Here is a 26127-nt window from a genome sequence, read left to right as displayed (position 1 = left end):
TATGGTAGCTTACTATCTGTCTGTGACTTGGCAAACACTGCTCAGAGAGAGTAAACCAGGCCAGACTAATATTAGAGGTTACATATTGCTGATGGGCTTTTCTTGTTCCCAGTGTTTCTCTCCTCATGTTGATAGTATGTGTTTTGAACACAGGGTGTTTTCAGATCTTCTCAAGGTTGAGCATGCAGATAACATTTTTCCATGTGAGCGTGTGCGTGACTGGGACAGTGACTTTTGAATTTGTATGTGGATCCCCCCTGAGGGTGAGTTACAACTACTTTGCATTCTAAATCTAGAAGAATGTGGGTATGTGTTTGAGTGTGTTTGTCAGTCTGAGAATAGAATTGAATAGAATTTAATCTGTTTTGCCACATAGCCCTTGTTTAAGGCTCGCACAGCTCTACAGCATACCTGGTACAGTGTGTGAAATGTACAATAGTATCAAAATGGTTCAAAATACAATATACACTGTACAACAGTTCAATATCATATGTAATATATACTGCGGTCCTTATATCTGGCAGTGGGGGCTTGATGTTTTGGTGTAGTAGGAGATATAATTTCAGTTCAGACTTGAAAAGTCCCATGCAAATAATGTGCTTACTCTCGCATCACACGTAATGGTGGTGAGGAAGAGATGGGCAAATTCGTTTTCCACTGAGGGCAACTAATTAGTCATCGAAAAATAGTGTGATGCATTGGAGCTCTGAGAAATCCGTACAAAGGCTCCCTCAAGAGAATTTCATGCTCTGTTGCTGTGTTTGTGTTTCTTATGAGTGCACCATGGTGTACAGTATGTATGTGAGGTAGTGCTTGTATTGTGGCTATGTGTTTTTTCATCTAGTGTGCTTGGATCCTCCCTCCTAACACCCCCCACCATCCCCATCCATGTGTGTGTGTGTAGTCTGTGCACCATGCCAAGTATAGTGTGTTTTTTGAATGAATACCTGATGAAGCTGCAAAGGCTGACTGGGGGAGGAGCTGTGTTCTATAGAACACTGTGTGTGTGTGTGGATTTACGAGGACATTTTTTAGGTTACAAACTGGTAATTACAAATGTATTATGCGATACATGTGGTTTATGATGACATTTCTAGTGTCCCCATTATTCAAATTGCTTAAACATACTAAACTATGTTTTCTTGAAAATGTAAAAATGCAGAAAATTTTTTGTGAGGGTTATGTTTAGGGGTTGGGTTAGGGGATAGAATCTATATTTCATACAATATAAAAATCATTGTCTATGGAGAGTCCTCATAAGGATAGCCACACCAATGTGTGTGTGTGTGTGTGTGTGTGTGTGTGTGTGTGTGTGTGTGTGTGTGTGTGTGTGTGTGTGTGTGTGTGTGTGTGTGTGAAGGGAGGGAGGGAGATAGAGAGAGAGGGAGAGAGAGAGCTGGCAGTCTGTTTGCCTTGCATAACATACGCTGTAGCTCTCACACAGAGAGCTAGTGAAACAGCGCAGACGAGGGGACTTCCTTTACCCTCGGCCCTCCAAACCATTGTCAAAGGAAATGGAAGAGAGTACAGGCAGGGGAAACACAGGACGTGGAAGAAAATATTAATCAAAGGATTGCGTGTGTGACCTGATAGCAGAGCTAAACCTGGACAAAGGACAGCTTGCCAGTGGGGAGAGCGAGATACACTCATAGTGCAGAGAGAGAGAGAGAGTTGTTAAAGGCTCCACTATAAAGCAAGGTATGGCTCCTCACAAGATATACAAGCGTTTCACCCAAAAGATGAATTGTTTGCTCACTTATACATACTATACCTTTCTCATTATATGTATCAAATAATGTGTGCATATATTTCAGTAATTCTATTATTATAGCTATATAGCTAATAACAGTCATTGTGCATTAAGGATATTATGCACATAATTCTTTGCAAGTAGTTGCATGCCGTGTGCAATTTAGTGTCACTCTGTATGTAGTATTTGCTTACAGGGAGAGTGAGAGAGCAGAGAAACAGGCTTTAGTCCTTGTAAACGCAGCAACAGCTCTGTTTGGATTCATGTCTAGCTTAGGACTCCCTAGACTGCCTCTTAAAGGGACAGACACCCACAGAAAAGGTAGTTAAGTGCAGAGGGGAGCTGCTTACAGGCACTTTATATACATGAGTGGAAATCCTTTGCTTCATAAAGAGCATGTTTTTTTAAGGAAAGAAGTAAAAATGAGCATTTAATTTCAGAGTGGTTATGTTTGTACCCATATGCAGTAATCATCGCTTTCCTCTGGTTCGTTGATCTTTGAGATGACATCATTGAAAAAGGTGTCACAGCATCCTGCAAGTATTATGTTCCTGAGTATTTTGCATTGATAAAATGTGCATAGAATTAGCTTTGTGTTAAATAGAGACCAAAATTATGTAACATTATTTGTTTGTGTGACATTTGATTTAGCAAAACTAAATTATTTACATTATGAAGTCTTTGTTTTGTGTGAACTAGTCAGACATGTTACATCAACATTGCTTTAATTTGTATGTTGGGTTTGTGTTTATTGGTGTGAATATGTTGTGTGTTGATGGCATTTGAACTGCAACAGGTACGCAGAGTATGAGGTCTACTGTTAAAAGAACTATAAGGATACTGCAGGTTGTTAATCTTTCTGCTCTTTAGCTAATGTACGTGCATTTGTGAGTATGAGTGTGTGTGCGTGTGCGTGCGTGTGTGTGTGTGTGTGTGTGTGTGTGTGTGAGTATGAGTGTGCATGTGTGTGTGCGTACGTGTGTGTGTGGGTGCGTGCGTGCGTGTGTGTGTGTGTGTGTGTGTTTCAAGGTGGTGGTGGGGGTATTTTTGCAATAGAAAATATAAAATCAATCTGTAGTTAACATGGACTATACACTTCTGTGGCACTATGTCACTAACAGAAAGAAAACAGAAATTAAGCATCACTGTTGTATCTGTGCAGCTGTATGGCCTTGCAGTCTTATTTTGAATTGCTTGTGTATTTCATTAAAGCTCCTGGAAATAGAAAGGCAAATACAAAACCTATATGAGACACATGCACACAAATATCATGGGGACTTTCCATTGGGTACTAGTGGACAACCGATATGTTGCTTTTCACTTTCTGCAAAAATCGACAGCAATAGTTACAGATAGTTTGTGTGTGTGTGTGTGTGTGTTATTTCAATTTTTTCCTCTGTGACCAAAAGCCTACATCTGATGAATAATTAGGCTACAAAAGCTTAAAGGAATATTCAGGGTTCAGTACAAGTTAAGCTCTATTGACAGCATTTTTGGCATAATTTTGATTACCACAAAAATAAAATTTTGACTCGTCCCCCCTTTTCTTTAAAAACATTGAGGCACTTACTATGGAAATTAATATAGGCAATTTTTTTTGTTAAATTACTCATTGTTTCAAAAGTATAGCCACAAGACATAAAGGATATGCATTTTAATGATAATTTTAGTGTGTTAAAATCACTTACTATCCTTTTTTTTGTAAAGTTATAGCCAATTTTACAACTTTGTTGCCATGATGATGTGATGTCAACAAACCTTAAAATGACTGTAATGATGATTTAAACAATTTTACAGCTCAAATACACTCACCTAAAGGATTATTAGGAACACCTGTTCAATTTCTCATTAATGCAATTATCTAATCAACCAATCACATGGCAGTTGCTTCAATGCATTTAGGGGTGTGGTCCTGGTCAAGACAATCTCCTGAACTCCAAACTGAATGTCATAATGGGAAAGAAAGGTGATTTAAGCAATTTTGAGCGTGGCATGGTTGTTGGTGCCAGACGGGCCAGTCTAAGTATTTCACAATCTGCTAAGTTACTGGAATTTTCACGCACAACCATTTCTAGGGTTTACAAAGAATGGTGTGAAAAGGGAAAAACATCCAGTATGCGGCAGTCCTGTGGGCGAAAATGCCTTGTTGATGCTAGAGGTCAGAGGAGAATGGGCCGACTGATTCAAGCTGATAGAAGAGCAACTTTGCCTGAAATAACCACTCGTTACAACCGAGGTATGCAGCAAAGCATTTGTGAAGCCACAACACGCACAACTTTGAGGCGGATGGGCTACAACAGCAGAAGACCCCACCGGGTACCACTCATCTCCACTTCAAATAGGAAAAAGAGGCTACAATTTGCAAGAGCTCACCAAAATTGGACAGTTGAAGACTGGAAAAATGTTGCCTGGTCTGATGAGTCTCGATTTCTGTTGAGACATTCAGATGGTAGAGTCAGAATTTGGCGTAAACAGAATGAGAACATGGATCCATCATGCCTTGTTACCACTGTGCAGGCTGGTGGTGGTGGTGTAATGGTGTGGGGGATGTTTTCTTGGCACACTTTAGGCCCCTTAGTGCCAATTGGGCATCGATAAAATGCCACGGCCTACCTGAGCATTGTTTCTGACCATGTCCATGCCTTTATGGCCACCATGTACCCATCCTCTGATGGCTACTTCCAGCAGGATAATGCACCATGTCACAAAGCTCGAATCATTTCAAATTGGTTTCTTGAACATGACAGTGAGTTCACTGTACTAAAATGGCCCCCACAGTCACCAGATCTCAACCCAGTAGAGCATCTTTGGGATGTGGTGGAACGGGAGCTTCGTGCCCTGGATGTGCATCCCACAAATCTCCATCAACTGCAAGATGCTATCCTATCAATATGGGCCAACATTTCTAAAGAATGCTTTCAGCACCTTGTTGAATCAACGTAGAATTAAGGCAGTTCTGAAGGCGAAAGGGGGTCAAACACAGTATTAGTATGGTGTTCCTAATAATCCTTTAGGTGAGTGTAATACACAAGTTTTAACAGAAGAATTAATGCAAGTGCTTTTATAAAATAATACGTGTCACATTTTTGTTTAAACCCTGCAAAAATTGTCCACATTCACTTCCATTGTATGTGCCTCACTGTAATCTCGATTTTTGCCTCTTTTTTTTTTAAAGTAGGAAAGAGTCAAAATGTATTTGTGTGGTAATCAACATTATGCCACAAATGCTGTCGAGTGAGCTTAACTTGTATTGAACCCAGAACATTCCTTTAATTTGGTGAATATTTACATACAGTGCATTGCCAAAGAGCCAAGTCTCTGTCACATCACGTTTTTTTTACTAATTCACGATATAAATCCAAAAAGGTTTATTAAAAGGCCACATATGACCAATGATAAGCAATTGCTGATGATCTACTATTGATGAATTACTGCTCGTACTGTATTTATTAGCCAGTTAGTATTATGACAATGTTTACTTAATAGTGATTCTATTGTAATTAATTGCAGACAAGACAGTTGTAAGAATGCATAAAGGTTCCCATGTGTGTTTGTGTGAGGTGGAAGGACATATATTTCAAAATAAGAGTCCCATGTGCATTTCTTGTTTATAATTATAAGTCCTGTGTTTGTAATTAAAAGTCCAGTGTTATGCACCAAATATTTATTTTTGGGAGTTTGGTTGCACAACAAACAAACATCTGGGATTTTTGGAGTCCTTAAACTAAAGTTTGGGAGGAGCTTGCTCATCAAATCTGCCAATCAACCTACAGAATGCAGAATATAAGCCACCGCTTAACTCACTCTAGTGAGAGTTTTTATGGCATTTGACCCTGCCCCATGTTGAGAAATATGTCCAGCTCTCTGGAGATCGAGGTCTTGACCAGGACCATCCTCTCATCTGGCCACAGAGTTTCCCCGTACTGTGACGCGTGTTGACAGGCTTATCATTCCTCTGATCAGTCCACTTTACATTGCTCCAGAAGACCTTTTTCTCCACTCCCGGGAAAGAACGTCTAGAATTCGTTCAGCTCTACTGAAGACTACTTAAGTCTCCTCATCCTCTTCTTCTCTCGTGGCAACTCCTCCTATACCAGAAATAGACGACAATCAATTGACTCCTTCAAGCCCTCTCATCTGCAGGGGTCGCATTCTCTCGCAGATCTACCAAAGCCCAGCTATATGATAAGTATCTTCTTTTCCAGCGATCCGCAAGACAGACCCCCTATAAATCCACAAACTCATCTCCACAATGCATAACTCCCTTTTCTTCTTTTTCTCAAGCCTCTGTCTCCCCTCTGGCTTCTTTTCCTCCTACGTCCTTTTCCTATATGCCCAGTTACACCCCTCCTCTCCTCCCTAATCTCTCTTCTGTGGAAGTCCCTCCCACTTCTACTCTTACCTCAAGAAATGATTTCCCCATTTCCACTAAGTAATCAAGCTCCTTCCACTGATTTAAATGCTCCTCCCTCAGGTTCCAGACACTTTTCACAGCCTGTTATTTTCTTTAACCCTCTACCAGCTCTCGCTTCTGTACCTAGTACATCACTGGCTGCCCCCTTCTCCAACTCTCCATCTCTTTCCCCATTTTCTCCCTCATCTCCTCTTCAAACTAACCTACCTTTCAATGGAGCAGACCACAACATGAGGCTGCCTCAGTTAATGGTTCCGCCTCCAAATCCTCCCACCTTTCCTATGCCCACTACTTCAGCCCGACTTTCATCTTTCACTCTCGTTTCAGCTGTTCCCCTCCCGGCTCCTCCCCACACAGTTGCCATGGATCCATCACCAGTATCTGCTAATTTCCACTGTCAAATCTTAGTAGGTGCTGACATAGATCTGGCTTCACTTATTTCCTTGTTTCCCCAAAATGAAATGTGTCGCTTCTTGGACTGCGGTCCAATAACCATCAATTAAAAAAATATGTTATCCAATCCAAATCACGTTCTAACCTTCGCCGAGTTCTGCATCGCTTTTGGGAGATTCACAGAAATAATTTGCTCTCTGTTCCCAAATAGATTTATTGAAGTGACTACCTTTCCAATATAGCAGATCTGCTGTCATTGCTGGGTCATCTAAACTTCACCTTTTTATTTCCCACCTGCTCTCCTCACTTCATCCGTCCCAGCCCTAGATGACTCACTGTATCTAAATGCCTGTAGCCATGCAGACCTTCAATTATGTATACATTTCCTTAATCAATGGAACAAGCTTACCTTCTTCTATGACGACTTTCTCTCCCCAGCAATAGCCAGCTGTTTACAGACATGCCTCCTTCGGCTGGTTTCGGCAGATACCTTAATGGCCGCTGGTTCGCTTCCACCAGGCCACCTGCATTCTCCCTGTCACCCGTTCCCTCTACTCTTTGAGCTGAACCCAATTACGTAGCCACCCACCAATGGGGAAAAAAATGGACTTCAAAATCCATCTTGTTCTTTTCTGATAATATAGCTACAGTTAATTGTATCAACAAAGGTCGCTCAAACTTACCCAAAATCATGCTTCTCCTCAGATGTCTCATTTGGATTTCAGATTGCATATAGTATTGCAGATAGATCTGCTAAATAAATGCGTTAAAACCCTCCGCTCTGGTCTCTTCCCCGAAAATACTGCAATGACGCTACAAGCAATGTTTATATTGGCCTTTTTCAGTTTCCTTAGAAGTGTGGAATTTCCAATCAATACCAAGATCACCTCTGAAATCCACCCCACCTTCTTGGATCTTCAAGTCCTAGATGACGACACCATCTGGTTTCTCATCAAGAAGAGCAAAAAGGACCGAACCAAATGAGGCCACTTCAGTTTCCTTAGAAGTGCGGAATTTCCAATCAATACCAAGATCACCTCTGAAATCCACCCCACCTTCTCGGATCTTCAAGTCCTAGATGACGACACCATCTGGTTTCTCATCAAGAAGAGCAAAACGGACCAAACCAAATGAGGCCACTTCATGTATATATTCAATATCCCATACAAACTTATCAGTTTCTCTTTCTCTGCTTAAAGCAAAGAGGAGCTCAAATCAACTCTCCCCTCGACCAGCTTTTTGTTGACAACGATAACCTCCAAGCGTCTAGACATAGGTTTCTCAAAAACCTCAGATCCGTATTTTCCGCCGCAGGCATTCTTTCGCATCCGTATTCCTCCCATACTTTTTGTATTGGTGCCGCCACTACAGCTGCTCAAAGAGGTTTGCCATAACATAACAAATTGCTCGGCTGTTGGCCCTCAGATCTTATATACAAACCAATCTATTTCATATTAAACAAGCTCACTTGGCTCTGATCTAGCTAAACCCAGGGCGGGCCACTCAGATTGTACCAGTCGCCCAAACATATTTCGACAAGCTCTTCTGTCTGCAGCACCTCAACTTTCCTGTTTCGAATCGCAGTGTGGGCTCTCCCATTCGAATGCAGCATGAGCCTCCATGTTATTTAAATCCGTGGACTCGTCCATTCGAATAGCAATGTAGGCTCTCACATTTTGATGCAGTGTGATCCCTCATGTTTATCCCATGGAGGCTCTCCTGTTCTATTCGCAGTGGGAGCTCTCCCGTCCAAAAGGTTCATGGCTGGAGGTCCCAAGACTCATTACCCCGGATACAACAGGCCCACTCGTTCATCCGCCGACGAGGTCCCCACTTCAGTGATGCTAGGTCTTCACGTTAAATTATACCGTGGAATACTTCCCTCGGGTGTTGGGCTGACTCGTCCTTTGAACAGAGTCAGCGGTGGGAGATCTCAGTGGTGGGAGATCTCTAGCTTCTAGAAGTCATAACCCTCCAATTCAAATATATATATATATATATATATATACACGCGCACGCGCGCGCACACACACATACATAGAATATATATATATATTCTATGTTATGGGAGCAGCCAATTTCCCTCCAAAATTAAACACAAAAACGTATTAATGCAGTGTTTCTGCTACTCCCCAGAAAAAAATGCTATTATATGCAAGTCATTTTAGTGTCAACATAATAAGCAATGTACATTATGCGTCAATATTTACCGATAATTGCTGCAATAATAGCTGCTGCTCTCTGCCCCGCTTAAAATCATTGGCAACGCAATTTGTTTGGAACTATTGAGAGCTACACGAATCACGTGACCGCGCAGCGGCGAGATCACTGTCGCAAACATCTATGTTCGCAACTCTCATATTTAACGGCTCTGGGGTGCGTTTCCCATACAACGACGTAAATTGCTGCTCCACTACCGTAGTATGATGCACTGTTGAAGAAATCAACTTGCTAGTCACGACTGTTTCCCGAAACCGTATTGTCGCAAATTGGTTGTTCAACCACGTTGGTTAATGATGTCACACATGTGGTGGAGTAAAAACTACTTTTAATGAATCTGTTTGCGATCGAATTAATGCTAACGGACATGTCATCTGAGGACTATCTCATATTTTTCTCAGTTATTTGCTTTATTTCCAGATTCAATCATAGGCTCGTTCTTACGCACTAGTGCACGTTCACACATGCGCACTCTTCAAATCTTTAAATCTAAAGATTTGCTTTAAATCTATTGCATTTAAAGCTTTAAATCTATTGCATTTACATTTTTATGCATTTGGCAGACGCTTTTATCCAAAGCAACTTACAGTGCACTTATTACAGGAACAATCCCCCCGGAGCAACCTGGAGTTAAGTGCCTTGCTCAAGGGCCCAACAGTGGCATCTTGGTGGTGCTGGGGCTTGAACCCCCAACCTTCTGGTCAGTAACCCTGAGCCTCAACCACTGAGCCACCACTGCCCCTATTGACAAACTAAAAGACATAAAAGACATTTGTATGTCTTCTAAATAAAAGATACTGATTGTCCTGAATGGCATCTTGCTTATTTGGCTCAAGATAATAATTTATTAAGCCCACATGTTATAATAACAAGAAACTCTGCTTCTAACCACAGGTCGAGAGCTGTTGCAGAGCACAACTCTGCAATGCTGTTTGGGAAACGCTGGTTTCGGGAAACACTGACTCGTTGAACTATGATGATAACGACGGAACTTGCGACCATAGTTGGCTAACGATGCTTTTGGGAAACGCACCCCTGGTTCGCGCTTAGTAGATGCCGCCAAGGCAAGTTCAAAAGAAAGCGCGCGCACTGTACTGTGATTGGTGGCTCGTTTGACCAGTTACGTTTTTATCCACTCATAAATAAAAAGGAACGACTGATTTTGAAAATGTAGTAGAGTAAAAAGTAAGATGTTTGACTTTGAAATGTAGTGGAGTTAAAGTAAAAGTCTCCCCAAATTTAAATACTTCAGTAAATTACAGATACGCAAAAAAGCTACTTAAGTACAGTAACGAATTACATTTACTTCGTTACTGTCCACCACTGCTCAAATATGATATGGTCAGGTGAACATTTTGGACTCTTGCAGCCTCAATGTCTGTGCCCGTCATGGTAAGGAAAGACTAAGAAATATTTTTAAACATTCAATATTGAATCGATAATGCTTTTCCACCCCTTAGTAATCGGTATCTCAAAATTCCACTATCGGGTGACCTCTATTAACAACTATAGTTTTTATACTGAACTAATGTTTATGTTTATCACCTAAACCTTTTAAGTAATTTTGGTTTTACTATCCTTGTAGGGGACAAAACCTGACAATGGCAAACGATATTGTCCATCTGCATTAGCAATGTGTGTGTGTGTATTTTTAATTCAGATTTAGGACCTAAAGTTGTATCACAAAAAAGTAAAATCCCTTATGGAATGCATGAAATGATACAGGTGAATGCAATAATGTGTATATGTGCACACATAGTATTAGGTTGAATGTGTTATGCTGTGTGCCTAAAACACAGTGTAGCACTGTGATCTATGCACTATAATTGTATTGTTCTTTGATATGTGAACACACTGCACCAAATCACAAGCATATAAGTGGGTTTCAGTCCAAGGGATATGCTAATGGTGTACGTGTGTGTATAATGCTCTGTGTACAATAGACTGAAGCCTTTAATGGCTGTGTGTGGTGTAAGCAGTAGCAGAGGAAAGTAGGACAGTGATTGGTGCAGATATACTGTGGTGAAGGGATCTCTTACCCCCCCCCCCCCCCTCCCTCACTTACTCCCTCCCTCCCTTGCTCTCTTCTTGTTTCCCAGTGTAACACTAACTCAATAACCATACTCACTGCAGGCATAGCTCAATGTGGGTCAGGAGAGCCAGTGCACTCTCTCTCTCTCTCTCTCTCCTTCCCTTTGTCTCTCTCTTTCCATGTATTCAAACATATATATCACCATTATGCATGGTCACTTGCATGATCCTAATTATGCAGTTTTAGATGTTTTCTTTTTCTCTAAACAGTTAATTGGTGGTTTAAACGGCTATACATTAAAGATAAAATGGAAGTTGAAGTGTTTAGTCTTTCAAAAGCATTAGCATATGTAGAAAGAAACCCCCCCACCCCCCACCCCCAACTGTTTCGGCTGCCATACTAACCAAATTTTGTATGCCATGTCTAAATATTTCTTTATTTGGCACTGGTAAACCCACCGCACAAAATATGCTACTTGCAGGCACATATTATGGTTAGCTTAGAGATGGTTTCATAGTTAAAATGCAAAAGGCAGTGCATAAAAAGGCTTTGGTCTGTAAGATAGGAATATAATATGTTGTTTCAAATGTAACTTTTGTGTTTTCTACTTTTGTGTTTGTTTGATAAAGGCAAGGACCATTAACAGTCAGTGAGATGATTCCACATGAAGCTCATGGATCCATTTATGGCAAGAGACATGACAATGGGCAAGACTAAGGTAAAAAAGGGAGCTTCATTGTAGAACAATGAAAATATTGAGAACGGAGATCCACTCTGCACTCTGAAACATCCTGATCAAGCTTTGTGGGTTATAATACGGGAAAAGCTCCAAGACTATGAAGTCTAACCAGGAGCGCAGTAATGAGTGCCTTCCGCCCAAGAAGCGGGAGATCTTAGCCATGGAAGAGAAGCAGGTGCTAGTGTCAGCTGCTGCCAGTGAGAGCCAGAGCGGAGAGAATTTGGCTTGGTTAGCCAGCGTTGCTACCATGGCTAGCATGGCCCAAATCCCTAACAATGCAGGCCCATTACGGAGTAACAGCAATGAGCCTGACAGCCCCCCACCATCAAATAAGGCTTGCACTGTGGTGATGGAATATCCTCCAGTGACTACATCTGCTGGTTTTTCATTCCCTTCAAATAGTTCAATGTACAGAGATGTCTTCTCTGGGCCTACAGTGCTAACAGCCAATTCTGCTGTACTCTCCACAAGCCTTCATCAAACCATAGGCTCCGTACAGTATACACAACTTCCCCCCAATCTCCAGCTCATAGGCCCCTATACAAGTTATATCTCTTCTCAGATTATGCCATCAACATGTAGTCCAACACAGCCACGAAGGTCACCGCAAGAGGTCTTGACCACCAGTGCTGGCATCTCCCAAGCTTCCAGCATTCAGAACCTTGGCCTCCAGACCCAAGCTCAGGTTCTGCTCCCAGCCGACTACACCTCTCATGACAGAGCAGGGTTGCAGACATCATTAATGTTGGTTTCCAGTAGCCACCTTGCAGCAAACAGTAACCCAGAGCTCCAAAGTATCTTGGGTAAGGACCACCCATCTTTGAACCTTGCCGAGAGTGGAGGTATCTATTTACGCAAGCCAATGTCCAGAGTGTCCACCCTTACATCCTCAGGCAGCCAGGTGTCTCCAGCTTCCACACTCTTCCCACACACACTCCTGCAGGCTCCTCACAACACTCCCCAACAGGAGCTCTCTACGAGTCTTTACTCTGCCACACAGCTCCCAATTATTGGCTACATCACCAATGCTCCTAGTGGGTCCCAACAAGCGGTAGCTGGTTACCAGAGCAATTTGCCACAGCACGTGGTGATCTCAGGCAGCCCCTCGCTGCTAATTCCAGTGAGTGCCACTAACTTCAATCCATCAACTACTGAGCCGGAGGTTATCCGCTGTTCTGTCATCCCTAGTGCAGCCACTGCATCAGCAGCTTTACCTCAAACCTTTATCAATACAGGACCAGCTACAGCTTCAGTCTTACCGAATGGTCAAGACATCACAGGTTCTGATGGAATTCATGCCCCCTCTGCCATGCAAAGTCCAAACCAAGCACAGCTGCCTGTTCTGTCAGCCAGTGTAGTGGGATCTCCGGTCCCTCTAACACCTCCAGCATCCTCAAGCCCTCACAGCTCACCATCATCACCATCAGCAAGCCTACCACCATTCTTCATGAAGGGCTCCATTATCCAAATGGCGGATGGTGAGCTGAAGCGTGTGGAAGATCTGCAGACAGAGGACTTTGTGCAGAGTGCAGAGGTGAGCGGAGAGCTGAAGCTTGACTCCAGCACTGTAGAGCGTATAGAATTCAGCCACAGTCCCAATGCTGTCATCATCCAGTTCTCAGTTGGAGAGAACAAAGCACAGGTACTGCAGTTTTTGTTATCAATTACCTTGGCTGTGTCTGAAAGTTGAAAAATTCTAACTTCGGAGGCTGAATTCAGAGAAAGGAATGCTTCAAGTCACATCCTAATCTAATATTTAAATATTTGTCTAATATCCTGTCTATTGAGGTGCCTTCACTTGGTGTGTTTTTGAAGGCATAATAAATGTATCTTTGATACTGACTATGAGATTCCACAATTCAGAATGTAGAATGTAGTTCAGCAATTGGTGGAAAAAACAAATATCATGTCTAAAGGAGCAGTTGAAAGAAGTAAATTTTTTCATTAATGTCCAGATTTAACTTTTTTTCAACTTGACTCCATTTCTACCAAGCAATAAATATTATAGTTGCTAAATATTTGCTTGGTTATCTCTAAAGCTCACTTGAATTTGTTTTAAATAATTAGACTTAAGGGTATTGTGCCCTCATACACCAAACGCTGCCTGTAAATCATTCTCTGACTGGGCAGTGAGGCAGCAACGCTGCTGCCTCAGTTTTTGAGCACAATCTATGTTTAATTTTTTCAAACTCATCCCTATTAGTGGTAGCCTTGAGTACTGTTGAATTATCCAATTTTTGGATCTCTAAAATGTATCTTGTTTTTTTTCCTTCATTTTAGGTATGTGTAGAGGTACTGATGGAATACCCTTTCTTCGTGTTTGGTCAAGGTTGGTCATCTTGCTGTCCTGACCGCACCACCCAGTTGCTTGCACTGTCCTGTGCCAAGCTCTCTGTGGGTGATGTTTGTATCTCTCTCACCCTTAAAAGCCTGAAAAATTGCCCTTTAAAAAAAGATCCCTTTTCAGACTCTATATTGAAACCCAACCCTCATTTGAAAGGAACCAAAAGCAATGGGCTCACTGAGGAAAGACCAACCCAAGTGTCAGATCTTAAAGGGGATTGTAAAATAACATCAGGAGAGGAGAACAATGTTGCAGGAACACTAGTTGAGACTCCCAAACCAGGAAACATTTTGACCCTATCAGAGAATGGAGGCATAAACCCTCAAAAAACATACACATCTGGTGCTGACAGAGCAGTTTGCCGCAAGAGGAGATGGTCTGCTCCAGAGAGAGGGGAAATGAGGAGGTCACAGGAGGACCATCAGATTTTACCCAAATTTTCTTTCCTCCCACATCAGCTGAAGGTCAGCATTGAGGGCCACTCCAGCACAGGTTGCTGAGGGCCTTATGGAAACCACAGAGCAGTGATGGGGAGTACTCTTGCAAAAGGGTCTATTTCAAACCAAGAAATACATTAATTAGCCTTACTCGATTAATTCAGACTTTGAGAGATGACAAACATTTATATGTTTTTGCTTGGTGTCCAAGAAAATGCTTTTGCTTCAACCACACAGAGATTCAAAACAAAGTGTTCCCCAATACTGCCATGAACCCATTCACAATGAGCGACAAGGAAGATGAGATTTACTTTTTGGAACTTTGTTGCTTTCCTGTGACATTAATATCCAGGTTACTGTTATGTTGGATCATTCTACACAAGAATTTGTGTGATCATTTGAGTTGTTGTGTATGTAATTAATGCTTAAACTTTCTTTTCAAATCAGCTGGGCATGACAATATTCAGTTGTATATACTTGTATGTTTATGAGTATTTTCAGTTCAGTTTTTGTCAAGTGTCTAATTTAGTCTCCTGATATGTGCTGAATTCATTCATAATCAGGGCCTTGATTGCATGTAGACTGTTACAAGGATTGATGGCAAAAGGTTAACAGTGAGATATGTGTGAGTACTAATATGTAGTAGTTTGATTATCTTGACAGAAGCTGCCTTCCTTTTGTTACTGCCCCAATAAGCCCTTGCTTATACAAAGTTGTTTGAGAGTGGTAGGCTTTGAGTGATTACTTTGAATCAGAACTAGGTCAAGTATAGCATCAAGATACAACATTGAATGTCGAATGATTTATCCTTATTTTTTATTAAATTGCTGATAGTCTTCTAGATATGCAATACTGAGCTTTCACATACCTCAAATGTGCATTTAACAAATAACCCAATTAAATGGCCTGATCGGATCTGTGATCTTTGAGTGAGAAAGCATTAGAGAAATCTTCACATTGTGAAACTTAGCAAAACTAAGTTAAAGGAAGTTGAATGAATGGATGGAAACATTCCCACCTCTGTTTTGTTACTACAGCAACAGACAGTTTTGAGTGCTGTAAGTAATTTTGTGCATTACTACCCGTTTTAGGTACAAAGCACTTTTCATTTAGTATTTTTCAATAATGATGTCTTCTTAACATCATTGTAAGTATTTTGGTCTTTACTCAGTCCAGCTGCAATAATGAATGCTCTTTTAAAGACATAATTATCAACGTACATCAGCAACTATATTGGTTGCATTCTTGATGTTTTTCAAAACAAGCAACCTTTCATGGGTTTGTCCCATTCAGAAATGGTCTAATGAACGTCTGATGAAGTTCACATAAAATGTTCCTACATTTAAGAATTTAATTATCTGTAATCAGTGCATCGAAGGAGGATCTGGGCCAGTAGCAAGAGAGCTATAGTTATAGAGTCATGTTGTGCCTCTGATGTGTCCTGGAACATTGCGAGTAACCCTGATTTGCTGAAGACTTTATTCTACAATAGACCTTAGTCATAGTAGGCTGTATTGAACTGACATAAATGACAAAGAGGCTGTGTAGGACTGAAGTACAGTCCATTCATTATTTGGGACTGTTGTTGATCTTTCTGCTATTTAAATTAATTGAAAATACATCTTTACCAAAAAATAAATAAATACAAAATATAATTATTGTGGGCAAAAACTGGAAAAATAAAATACAAATAAATGTACTGTACTTCATCTCTCGCTGCTTTATTTTTTACCCTAAGCCTGCATCTATCTACTCTGACTAAAGTGTATCAGCTCACTGTGGTTCTGTTAAAACAATCTTTTTGTTTTTTTAACAGTATGCTTCTAATGGCCTAAACATGGACACTTCTACAAAGGCATTGGATTGACCTGCAAAGTAGAGATTCTGTGAATAAAAAGAATAATAACAAAAACAAATTTGAATATTCACAATCCTGAATGTTGAATAATATCCTTAGATTTTAGTTTCTACTTGATTTTCTCTGCTCTTTTATCTAAGCTGTGCTGGTCATGTTAAATAAATTCAAATTAATGAATTTACTACATTGCAATTATAGATGGTTATATGACAAACTTATTTTAAATCATGAATACAACTGCTATATTTTATTCCATAAATAAAAGCCAAGGAAATATTTTCACAAAAAAAAAAGTGGTGGGGGAAAAAGTTAAAAAAAATAAATCCTGTGAATATTTTCACTGACTGTTTATACATGAGTGCTTGTATGAATTCAGAAATATTCTTAGAATATATGTTTTTTGCAATTTGCACAAGTAGAAATATTAAAGTAGTTTAAAGCCGAGTGTATGTATGGAGTCTTATAGATAACACTTCATATCGCCAGCTCTGTGGTTCACGTAAGCTAAACATTTTGATAGGTGTGGTCATAAGTGTGAGTTTTCAGTTTGTTGACCAACTTGAGAAAGGCGTTGTTGTGTATCTAGGCCCTGGAGTGAGGCCCTCGAAAGGGTTATATTCCGATGGAATCACAATTGACCTCATGTTGTAGAAGTAATGCTTGATTGCACATTCAGTCCTATTTGGATAGATTTATGCACTTTCGATGAAAGAGGACAATACAAGAGAAATTAAAAGGATGGTTGATTAGTAGCCATGTGGAGCTACAATATGTTTAATACAGTCTATTGTAATAGTGATATTGGGAAGGCAGTATAAGGCTCAGTGCTATGACAATAAACAAGAAACCATAATGAAAGTGTCTACGTTTTATGGATTGTTCTTTGCATCAAATGTGTAATTGTTCTCTCTCTTTCTTCCTGTGTTGCTATGTACATTTAGACCTGTCGAGAACTTAATCTAATATAGTCAGGTTTCAGCTGATGTTCCTTTGTCCAATGTGTGCTTTATTTATCAATTTATTATAATTTATATCAAATTTAAAAAAGAAATGTTAAAAGGATAGTTAGTTAAAAAAACTAAACTAATTTACACCCTCATGTTGTTCCAAACCTGTATGACATTTTCTGGCAGAATGTATCAGTTACCATTCACTTTCATTGTCATGTCTTTTTTACTTTTTTTCTTCCATATAATGAAAGTGAATGGTGACTCAGGCTGTCATTCTTCTAAACATCTTTTGTTTCAAGGAAGATGGAAAGTTTGGAACAAAATGAATGTGAGTATATGATGACAGCATTTTCAGTTATGGTAAACTATCCCTTTAAGGCTGTCAACCACTTAAAGGCATAAAAGTACTATAAATAATTATAGCATAAGTCAAACTGTATTCTCAGGTTGAGAAACTGGCCCAAATGACTGTTTCTGTTCCTGTAGCTCATGTGCTCTTCTGAAAATGTGTTCATATAGGAAATACAACATTCTGTTGTATGTACAAGGTTGGGCATCAACAAAATATTATATATCCAAAGACAGTCGGATTTTACTGTATGCATATATGCCTCAATGGTCCATAGCCAGGAATAGCTCTAGCAATAGCACAAGGCCTCATTAAGGGTTGGGAGACCAAACTTGACATCTGGAGAGTGACCCATCAGAACACACTCAGTCACTGAACTCATTGTTTTTTAATATTGTTGTAAAGGAAGTTCTGGGGTAGATCTTTTACCTCCTGTTAAACCTCAATGCCAGAGTGACACTTACTTTTAAAAAGACAAAAAATAGCACATAACTGATTTATCATTTTCTTATACATTCAATGTAGTTACTATATTTGTGTGATTTGTTGTACCTGTGATATTATTCTCATTCTTTGACTAGCTCCTTTTCTAAAAACCAACACAAAGCAATTATGACAGAAGTCAACCTCAACTTTTCTAACTGTTGTGTGTTTATGTGAACAGAGCATCTGAGACTGTTCAGTGAAATCAGTGATCATTTCTTTGGTGGTGCTTGCAAGTTTTTTTTGTTTAGATTTTTATTAAATGGAAAAGGAATCAGACTTTTGGCAATTATGTCCTATTCAATGACTTGCTGTATAGTGCAAATCTATTGTATCTGCATAATCACTCTAATAAAATACTGTGCCAATTTTATGTGCCTCTTTTTTGATGAAATGAGATTTATTCATCAATAATTTCATTCCAGACACCAAAAATATAAAACAATTTCAGATACACATATGACCATCTGGCAATTGGGCTAAACGTGGGCGAATATTTTTTTTATAATGTAGTAATTATATATATAGTTGTTAAAATGGCCTTCAACATGTCACAGAATGCTGCATCATCAACATGCAATTAGGAAAAGAAATGTGTGTGTGATGCTGCGGGATCCAGCCTTCAGGATCAAAGCACTTGCTTACGTTAAACTAAAAAGAGAGAATCCTCATTTTTTCAGGCATTTTCGACAGGAAGTGATGTAATTCCCAAAACTGTATGTACTGTGATAAAACCCTTGAACCCCATGACAAAATTAGCTAAATTAAATTAACTGGTTATTTTTTTCTGATTAACACCTTTTAATGATTCATATAATGGACACATATATTCACATAATCAACCAACTTTCCCCCTCCCAATCCCCAACCCCACACTGACCCTCAACAAATATCCCTGTGGTCACATTTGAGTATACACACAAAAGAAAACAAAAAGAAGAAAAATAATCTCACACATTAAAACTACACTTCTCTCTCCACTGCCCCTCCTGAGAGCCCTCCAAAATGCTGCCTCATTTTTTATTAAATAAATCTAAGTTGCCTAGCCTTCTACATGACATTTCCTTGAATGTCGCTACCCTCCCCATCTCTCTGCACCACTCTTGAAATGAGGGCGCTCCAGCGGACTTCCATCCCCTAAGAAAAATCTGTCTGCCGATCATAACGCGAACCAATTATTTATGCATTTATCCCCTGTATTAATGACAACCCTATTGCCTAAAATACAGAGTCTGGGGCAAAATTAAATTTGAGTGCCCTGTATTTCACACATAAAACTCTGAACCCTCAACCAAAATTTTTGGATCTTAACACACCACCAAAAAACAGTTGTGTCCCCATCTTCTGAATGGTCAGTTGGTGGGTGTGTCTTTAAGGCCAAGCCTATACAATCTAGAATGGGTCCAATAGAATCGATGTCAAATCTTAAATTCTATAAGGCACACACTTGCATCTCTAGACGTAGACTTGTTTTTCAGAATCCTAGCCCACACTCCCTCCTCCAATACCAAGTTTAAATCTTTCTCCCATAATCTCTTATGGGAGAAAGATAAAGAGAGCAGTTGAAGAGACGTTGAGAAGTTGAAGCTCCGTATCCCAGACTCTGAATTAACAGGGAGTAATACACTGATGCCTCATGACCTTTTCCAAAAGCATGTAATCACCACTCCCAGCGTATCTGCCGCTCTATGGTGGTGTATGCTACTCCCAAAAATAGTACAGAGCAGGTGGCGCAGCTGTAAATACCTGAAGAATTGAGACCTGGGAATCCCAAAATGTTGAACCATATTTTCAACATTCCAATCTCATATAGGTCACAGAGCATATTAACCTCCCTCACAATCCACTCTATCCAGCAGAAAGGGGACATATTAATACATAACTTTGGGTTCAGCCATATGCTCAAAGCAACATTTAAATAAATGTCTGAATTTAAAACTCTGGACACTTTTGTCCATACCGCGTGCAAATGCGAGATTTTAATTTAATTTAAGGGGTTTAACTTAATTCATGGTTAGTTTGATCGAAAGGCTTTGCAATAGCGAAATAGGGGCAAGAAATTCCTGTTCAATACAAAACCAGGAAGGGGCTCTCTCAGGTGGAAGTGACCAATTAACCAAATGTCTGATACCGAATGCATAATAATAAAACAAAATCTTGGGTAGGCCTAGCCTTTGCCAATCGGCCTGTGCAATTTACTGAGATGTATGTATTCTTGGATATTTATTATTCCAAATGAAGGACTTCACAATGCCATCAAATTGCTTGAAATAAGAGAGGGGGACATCTAGAGGGTGAGATTGCCGCAGGATATTTACATTTTGGAATACAATTCATTTTAATAGCATTAACCTTCCGAATCATCGATAAATGTAATGAAGCCCACCTGCCCACATCGCTCGAAAACCTTTTTATTAAAGTGTTAAAACTAACTAACTAAATCACACAAATTAGCTGGGAATAAAATACCCAAATACTTTATGCCCTGTTTGGGCCATTGGAAGGCACCGGCTGAAAAGCCATTACCGGACAGTATGCTGTCTGAGCCAAATCGTCGGAATTAGACCAATTAACTCTGTATCCTGAGAACTTTGTGGATAATTCTGTGGAGACAAGGCATAGATCTAGTGGGGTCAGATTTGAATAATAAAATATTATCTGCGTAAAATTATTTCTTATTATGGCTGCTAATGGTTCCAGGGCAAGACAGAACAATAACGGTGAAAGAGGACAACTCTGCTGGGTGCCCATATCCAGAGTAAAATAATCTGAAAAGAATCCATTTGTTTGTACCACATCTACCGGGTGTTTATAAAGTAACTTGATCCATGAAATAAAAGTATTCCCGAACACGTACATTTCCAAAATTTTTAAAAGATCATCTGATCATTCGCCACTGACCACATGATATTGATGAAATGCCTAATGTCATGAGAAGAGCTACAGCCCCGAATAAACCCCACTTGATCTATATGTATAAGAGATGTCATAACTTTACTTAATCGGTAAGCCAAAAATGTTTACTATATTTTAACAGGATCTTTGTCCTTTTTATGAATCAGACTGATCCGGGCTTGTGTCATGGTTGGAGGAAGCTTTCCAATCTTTAATGATTCCAAATAAACTTCTAGAAAAAATGGAGCCAGTTCTGTAGCATAAGATCTAAAAAATTCAGCAGCAAAGCAGTCTTAATTACCTCACCAAACTCCTCCAAGTTAATCTAAGAATCAAGTGAATCAGCCGAAAGTTTAGGAAGTTATAAGGGTTCCACAAAGTTTCTAATATCCTGTTCAGTAGACTATAATTTGGAACTATAAAGATCAAGAAATAATTTTTAAAAGCGTTATTAATATCAGTTGCTGAGGTAAATATGTCACCACCAGCAGATGTCACTGAGGGAATGATAGAAAAAGACTCTCTCTGTTTTATATATCTAGCCAGAAGCTTCCCTGCTTTGTCCCCTGACTCAAAGTATGACTGTCTTGCCCTGAATAGCTAAACCTCCATCATCAGCAACAAAATAGTATTATATCTGTATTTTAATCGGGTCAATTTCTCAGTTCTCAGAGACCATTAGAAGACATATGGTGCTTCAGCTCTGCCTCGGTACGTTTAATATTCCCTTCCAATTCCATGAGTGCTTGTACTTTGGATTTTTTGGTGAATGCGGCATAATGTATGATACGGCCCCAAAGAACTGCCTTAAGTGCCTCCCAAGCACAGAGAGTATACTGAGGACTAGTTGGTCTCCATATAGACATTGATTTCAGTCTTTAGCATTTGTTGAAATTCAGGATTTCGCAAAAGGGATACATTGAAGTGCCAACTATATAATTTCCTTTTCTTCATATGTGGCAACACCTCTAAAAACACCAGGGCATGATCTGAGGCTATAATGTTTCCAATTGAGCAATCAACGACAGATGAAATGAGGGACTTAGATATATATTAAAAAAATATATATTCTAGAATAAATCTTATGGACTGATGAAAAACTTTTATAGTCCCTACCAGATAGGTTCAAAAGTCTCAAAATATCTGTAAAACCAAGATTTTTACACATCCTGTGAAGCGTCAATGTTGCTCTAGGGGGCTTGCCCACATTTGCTTCACTGTGATCAAGAACTGAGTTCGTCAAAAGATTAACGTCTCCTCCCAATATTATATCATGAGGAGTGCCACCGGCTTGCAACATCCATTCAAGATCTATAAAAAAGCCTTGATCATCAACGTTAGGTGCATAAATATTAGCCAAAATAAGACTTTGTCTTTACTCACTCCATTGACTTTATGAAAGACATTGCTTGCAGTGGGCATGTGAATGTTTTATGGCCATCCTTAGCATCTATTCTCAATTTGGCTGGGAATATCAGTGCAAAAAAACCTTACGTTGATGTAAAAGTTTTGTGCATTACTTGAATTGATCACGTTTCTCTCTTGTCAAAGTCTGGGAACAAGAAAATGCTGTGGTTCTTCCAAGAAAGCCTTCCTTTACTCCTCAACTCACATAACACACGATTTTTATCAGATGATCTCAGAAATTTGGCCAGAATTGATCGGGGCCTGCCTCCCTCTGCAGATCGATGAGCAGGAACCCTGTGAGCTCACTCGATTTTTTTTTTGGCTTGCTATGTCAAGCAGTCCCTCTGCTCCCTCCGGGATTCCAACGATACGGATGTTATTCTGCCAGCTACGGTTCTCCATGTCCTCCAACTTCGCCCAGATATGCTCCAAATCCACCTTGGTCGCTGACAGATTTACAGATAATTCCCTCTCCTATGACTTAAGATAACCGATCCGTTTTTCAACATCCCCCACTCTTGTAACCACCTCAGAAAGGGTCTATTTAACATCTGCAGTGACACGATGACTTTATCAATTGACGATTGGCTTTTTTATTTAGAAGGCGGGACTTATTCCGCCATATCCTGTTTGACAGATGACATAAACATAAGTGCATTATTGGCATCAGCTGGATTTTTGACATATTGTGGTTGGAGTTCGTTCGCTTTGTATATCTCAAATCTATGATCAGACAGGTCTCAGAGAGCACAGATGACAGCAAATTAGGGATGCTAATGTCAGCTGCCATGGCACTGAATGAGCAATCATTGTTATAGTTCAGGGGTCGAGATGTGGCTCTTTGTTAAAAAACACATGATTGTTTAAAATGTTCTAGAAATACTTTTCCAACAGAAGGTGTGGGTGCGATTGTAAAGCTTGAAGCTTGAGAGATATATAACAAGAAATTAGACACAAAGACGCGCGTTTGACGAAACGTGATTATATTTTGAAGAGAAAAGCCGCCGATGCGCGTCGATTTGATGTGTGCACGCAGTGTGCAATGAAAGCGCTTCTCCAACACACGAACATTCATAGAGTTTTGGGACTCGTTTCCCAATAACTATTGATCTTAGCTGTTTAGAGAATTTTCTACGAGCGATTTTATGAACGTTCGTTATTTTTTATGTGCAACCAGGGTGTGATATAGCACCCGCAAAATGAGACGAGACTCAATCCAATTTGCGAACTCCTCTGCAAATGCATTTCATGCGCGAGTAATTTTGCTCATCTATCTGCAAAAGGTGTCTCGGAGTGACACATGACAAGAAATGCTGACGTGTTTGAAGAAACACACTTTATTATATTTTTAAGAACAGACAAAAGAAAAGCTATGAGAATGCTGCAAATGATCTCTGATCATCTTGTGAGGTATTGTGAGTTTAGTTCGCTTTTACACATTGTGAACGCAACTCTGCAGGTTCTGTAATATATACAGATATCTTTGAATTAATTAAACAAAGACGAAAGTGATTAAATCATAAGGTAATACAAGACACGTTCGCCTTGAACCTAAAATTGAATTATATTTTTTTCTTTAGGCAGAATAAATATGACCAAAATGGAATAAAAACACATTCGATAAGAACACATTTGGCAAAATTTTTTGGGAACACCATATTTTTTAGGCTTATTTATTATGATGATTATTATAATTATCTTTACACTTATAATTGTCTTCAGTTATTAAGTTGTATGCTTGCACCTGTTGCTGCATACTGATACTTGCGTGATGCGAAATGGAGCCGGTAAATGTTTGGATTTGGGGAGGTGGTTATACGATTTTTTTTATCACTTCATTTGTATTGCTTTTTCGTTTCGTTTAAAGTGCAATTTGAATTTAGAAATGTCTTTTGTTCAAGTTTTTCGTGTTTCAATAAATTAATTATTTTTTTAAAGCTAAATCAATAAAGCAAAAATATTCACCGATCTTGGGGATTGACCATATAATCGACTATTGATATTTTAAATGTAATTATCAGTCAAATGTGTTTACATATCGCCCAGCCCAAAAGGGAAGTAAAAAATGTTCATGAAGTAAAATGATTGGAATTTTATGGAGACCTGCACAAACATGTGTACTCAATTCCATATTGCAACATGTTACCTAATATTTGCATATTTGTTTGTTTTTGAGTAGTCTATGGGCAATATAAACATTGTATTTTATTGAAAAACGTAGTAAAATAGTAAATTATTCGTTTGTGGTATGGCTCTTTCGAAAAATGCATCAACCAAAAATAAAAAAATTGGCTCCTTGGTGAAAAAAGGTTCCCGACCCCTGTTATAGTTCAAAAGGGCAAACAGTGGAAGTTATCTAATAATGCGAGAAACAAAAAAACTGCAAAGCTGCAGTCACGTTTGTCATCCGCCACCGTGACCACAATTGGACTTTTGAAACTGAAATAATGAGTGGATTATGCATGCTCTTTCAATCAGCAAGAGAGGAACAACATGGATGCCATCTTTCTTGGCAAGGAGAGAAGGGTACAAAGGTTTATTTTCACAAATTGTAAAGTGACTTGTTAATAGCAATTAGCTGTGGGATCTGTGCTGATTGGGTTCAATCGGGTCTGTGTGTCCTGGCCGGATCCGGGTCCATATTGAAAATAATAGACTGGTCTGAATCACTTCCGGGTAGTACATTTATGGCATTTCTCTTTTCTGCACAGGTCCGGGTCCAAACTTTCAAATAACCGACGGTCTGAGTCGGTTCCGGGTAGCACATTTCCTAGTTCTTCAGGTTCAGGCACACATTTTTGGACCCGTGAAGCCCTCTAGTCATTATTGGGCATATATATGGCGCCACACAGTGCTAGCTCGTCAGAATTTCCCCCTTCAGTATAACAATATCTATTTCTTGTACTCTTCACAGCAAACTGACTTTTACATGCCGTTTTCTACATTTCGCTGCAGTTTCCTGGTGAAATGAACAATAGAGGCGCTACAACAACTGTGCATTGTATTCATTGTCATAGAAATCACAAGTAAAATTAACGATTACAACTTAGAACTCTATATCTTACCCCTGCTATGTTATGATATTAACACATGATTTGAAGAACTATACATTTTATCACTTGCATAACAGACCCACTACAGATACACCTTTATTTCTATATTGTTAGCTTGCTTTGTAGCTCACCTGATAGAACCTTGGACTTTGTCATGTGTATTTTGTTGGTTCATGTGTTTCATGTCTTTTATTTTGAAATTCTAGTTCCTGTTTCATGTCATGTTGTTCCCTTGTCATGTGATTTCGTGTTTCCCTCCATGTTCATGTGTCTTGTTTTCATTGGTTTTATTGTCTTGTTATCTTGTTTAGATAACAGTGTTATTGGTTAGCTTTGGCATGTGTTCTCCCCCCCTCACCTCTCTTGATCCTTCTGAGGATTTGTAAGGAGGCGCGTGAGGTCAGCACAACATTTTTAAAATCAAAAGTATATGTTAACAATAGTTCATGCAACATGAACTAACATTAACTAACAATGAACAATTAACTTACTAACTGTTAAAAATGCATTTACTAATGTAAACTAATAAATCCTTATTGTAAAGTGTTGTTTTTGGTTTTCATTTGCGTTCCCTGAATCGTTTTTAGTCCCTGGCCAAAAATGAAAATTCTCTTGTATATTACCAAGGCCGTAACCATGTCTTGAACATTGGGGGGGACCAAACCATTTTGGGAGTCACGGGTGTTGAGGTTACAAATATAATGGTGCTCTTTGGTCCTTTAATATAGTAAAGGTGCTGAATGCAATCATTTTCTGAATAAAGGCTTGAAATTCGATAAAGGCCCAAAATTGTATACTTTTTG

The 26127-nt window shown here is 39.4% G+C and overlaps 1 protein-coding gene across 2 annotated transcripts; it reads left to right on the top strand.

Moving 5' to 3' along the window:
* Positions 1–250: 250 nt before the first annotated feature.
* Positions 251–18330, top strand: LOC127657884 (ataxin-1-like). Of its 2 annotated transcripts, none has more exons than XM_052146852.1 (3): positions 251–263; positions 11439–13190; positions 13829–18330. In XM_052146852.1, exons 2-3 carry the CDS (start codon positions 11646–11648, stop codon positions 14390–14392), a joined length of 2109 nt encoding a protein of 702 aa, XP_052002812.1. In that variant the 5' UTR covers positions 251–263; positions 11439–11645; the 3' UTR covers positions 14393–18330. The 2 variants fall into 2 exon arrangements, with proteins under 2 accessions (XP_052002812.1, XP_052002811.1); XM_052146851.1 differs by lacking the exon at positions 251–263 and adding an exon at positions 1440–1698.
* The last annotated feature ends 7797 nt before the right edge of the window (positions 18331–26127 follow it).

The sequence above is a fragment of the Xyrauchen texanus genome, chromosome 17 (genome assembly GCF_025860055.1).
Source record: "Xyrauchen texanus isolate HMW12.3.18 chromosome 17, RBS_HiC_50CHRs, whole genome shotgun sequence".
Lineage (NCBI taxonomy): Eukaryota > Metazoa > Chordata > Actinopteri > Cypriniformes > Catostomidae > Xyrauchen > Xyrauchen texanus.
Note: the sequence above shows the minus strand (reverse complement) of the source record. Positions and strands in the feature narration are given on the sequence as shown.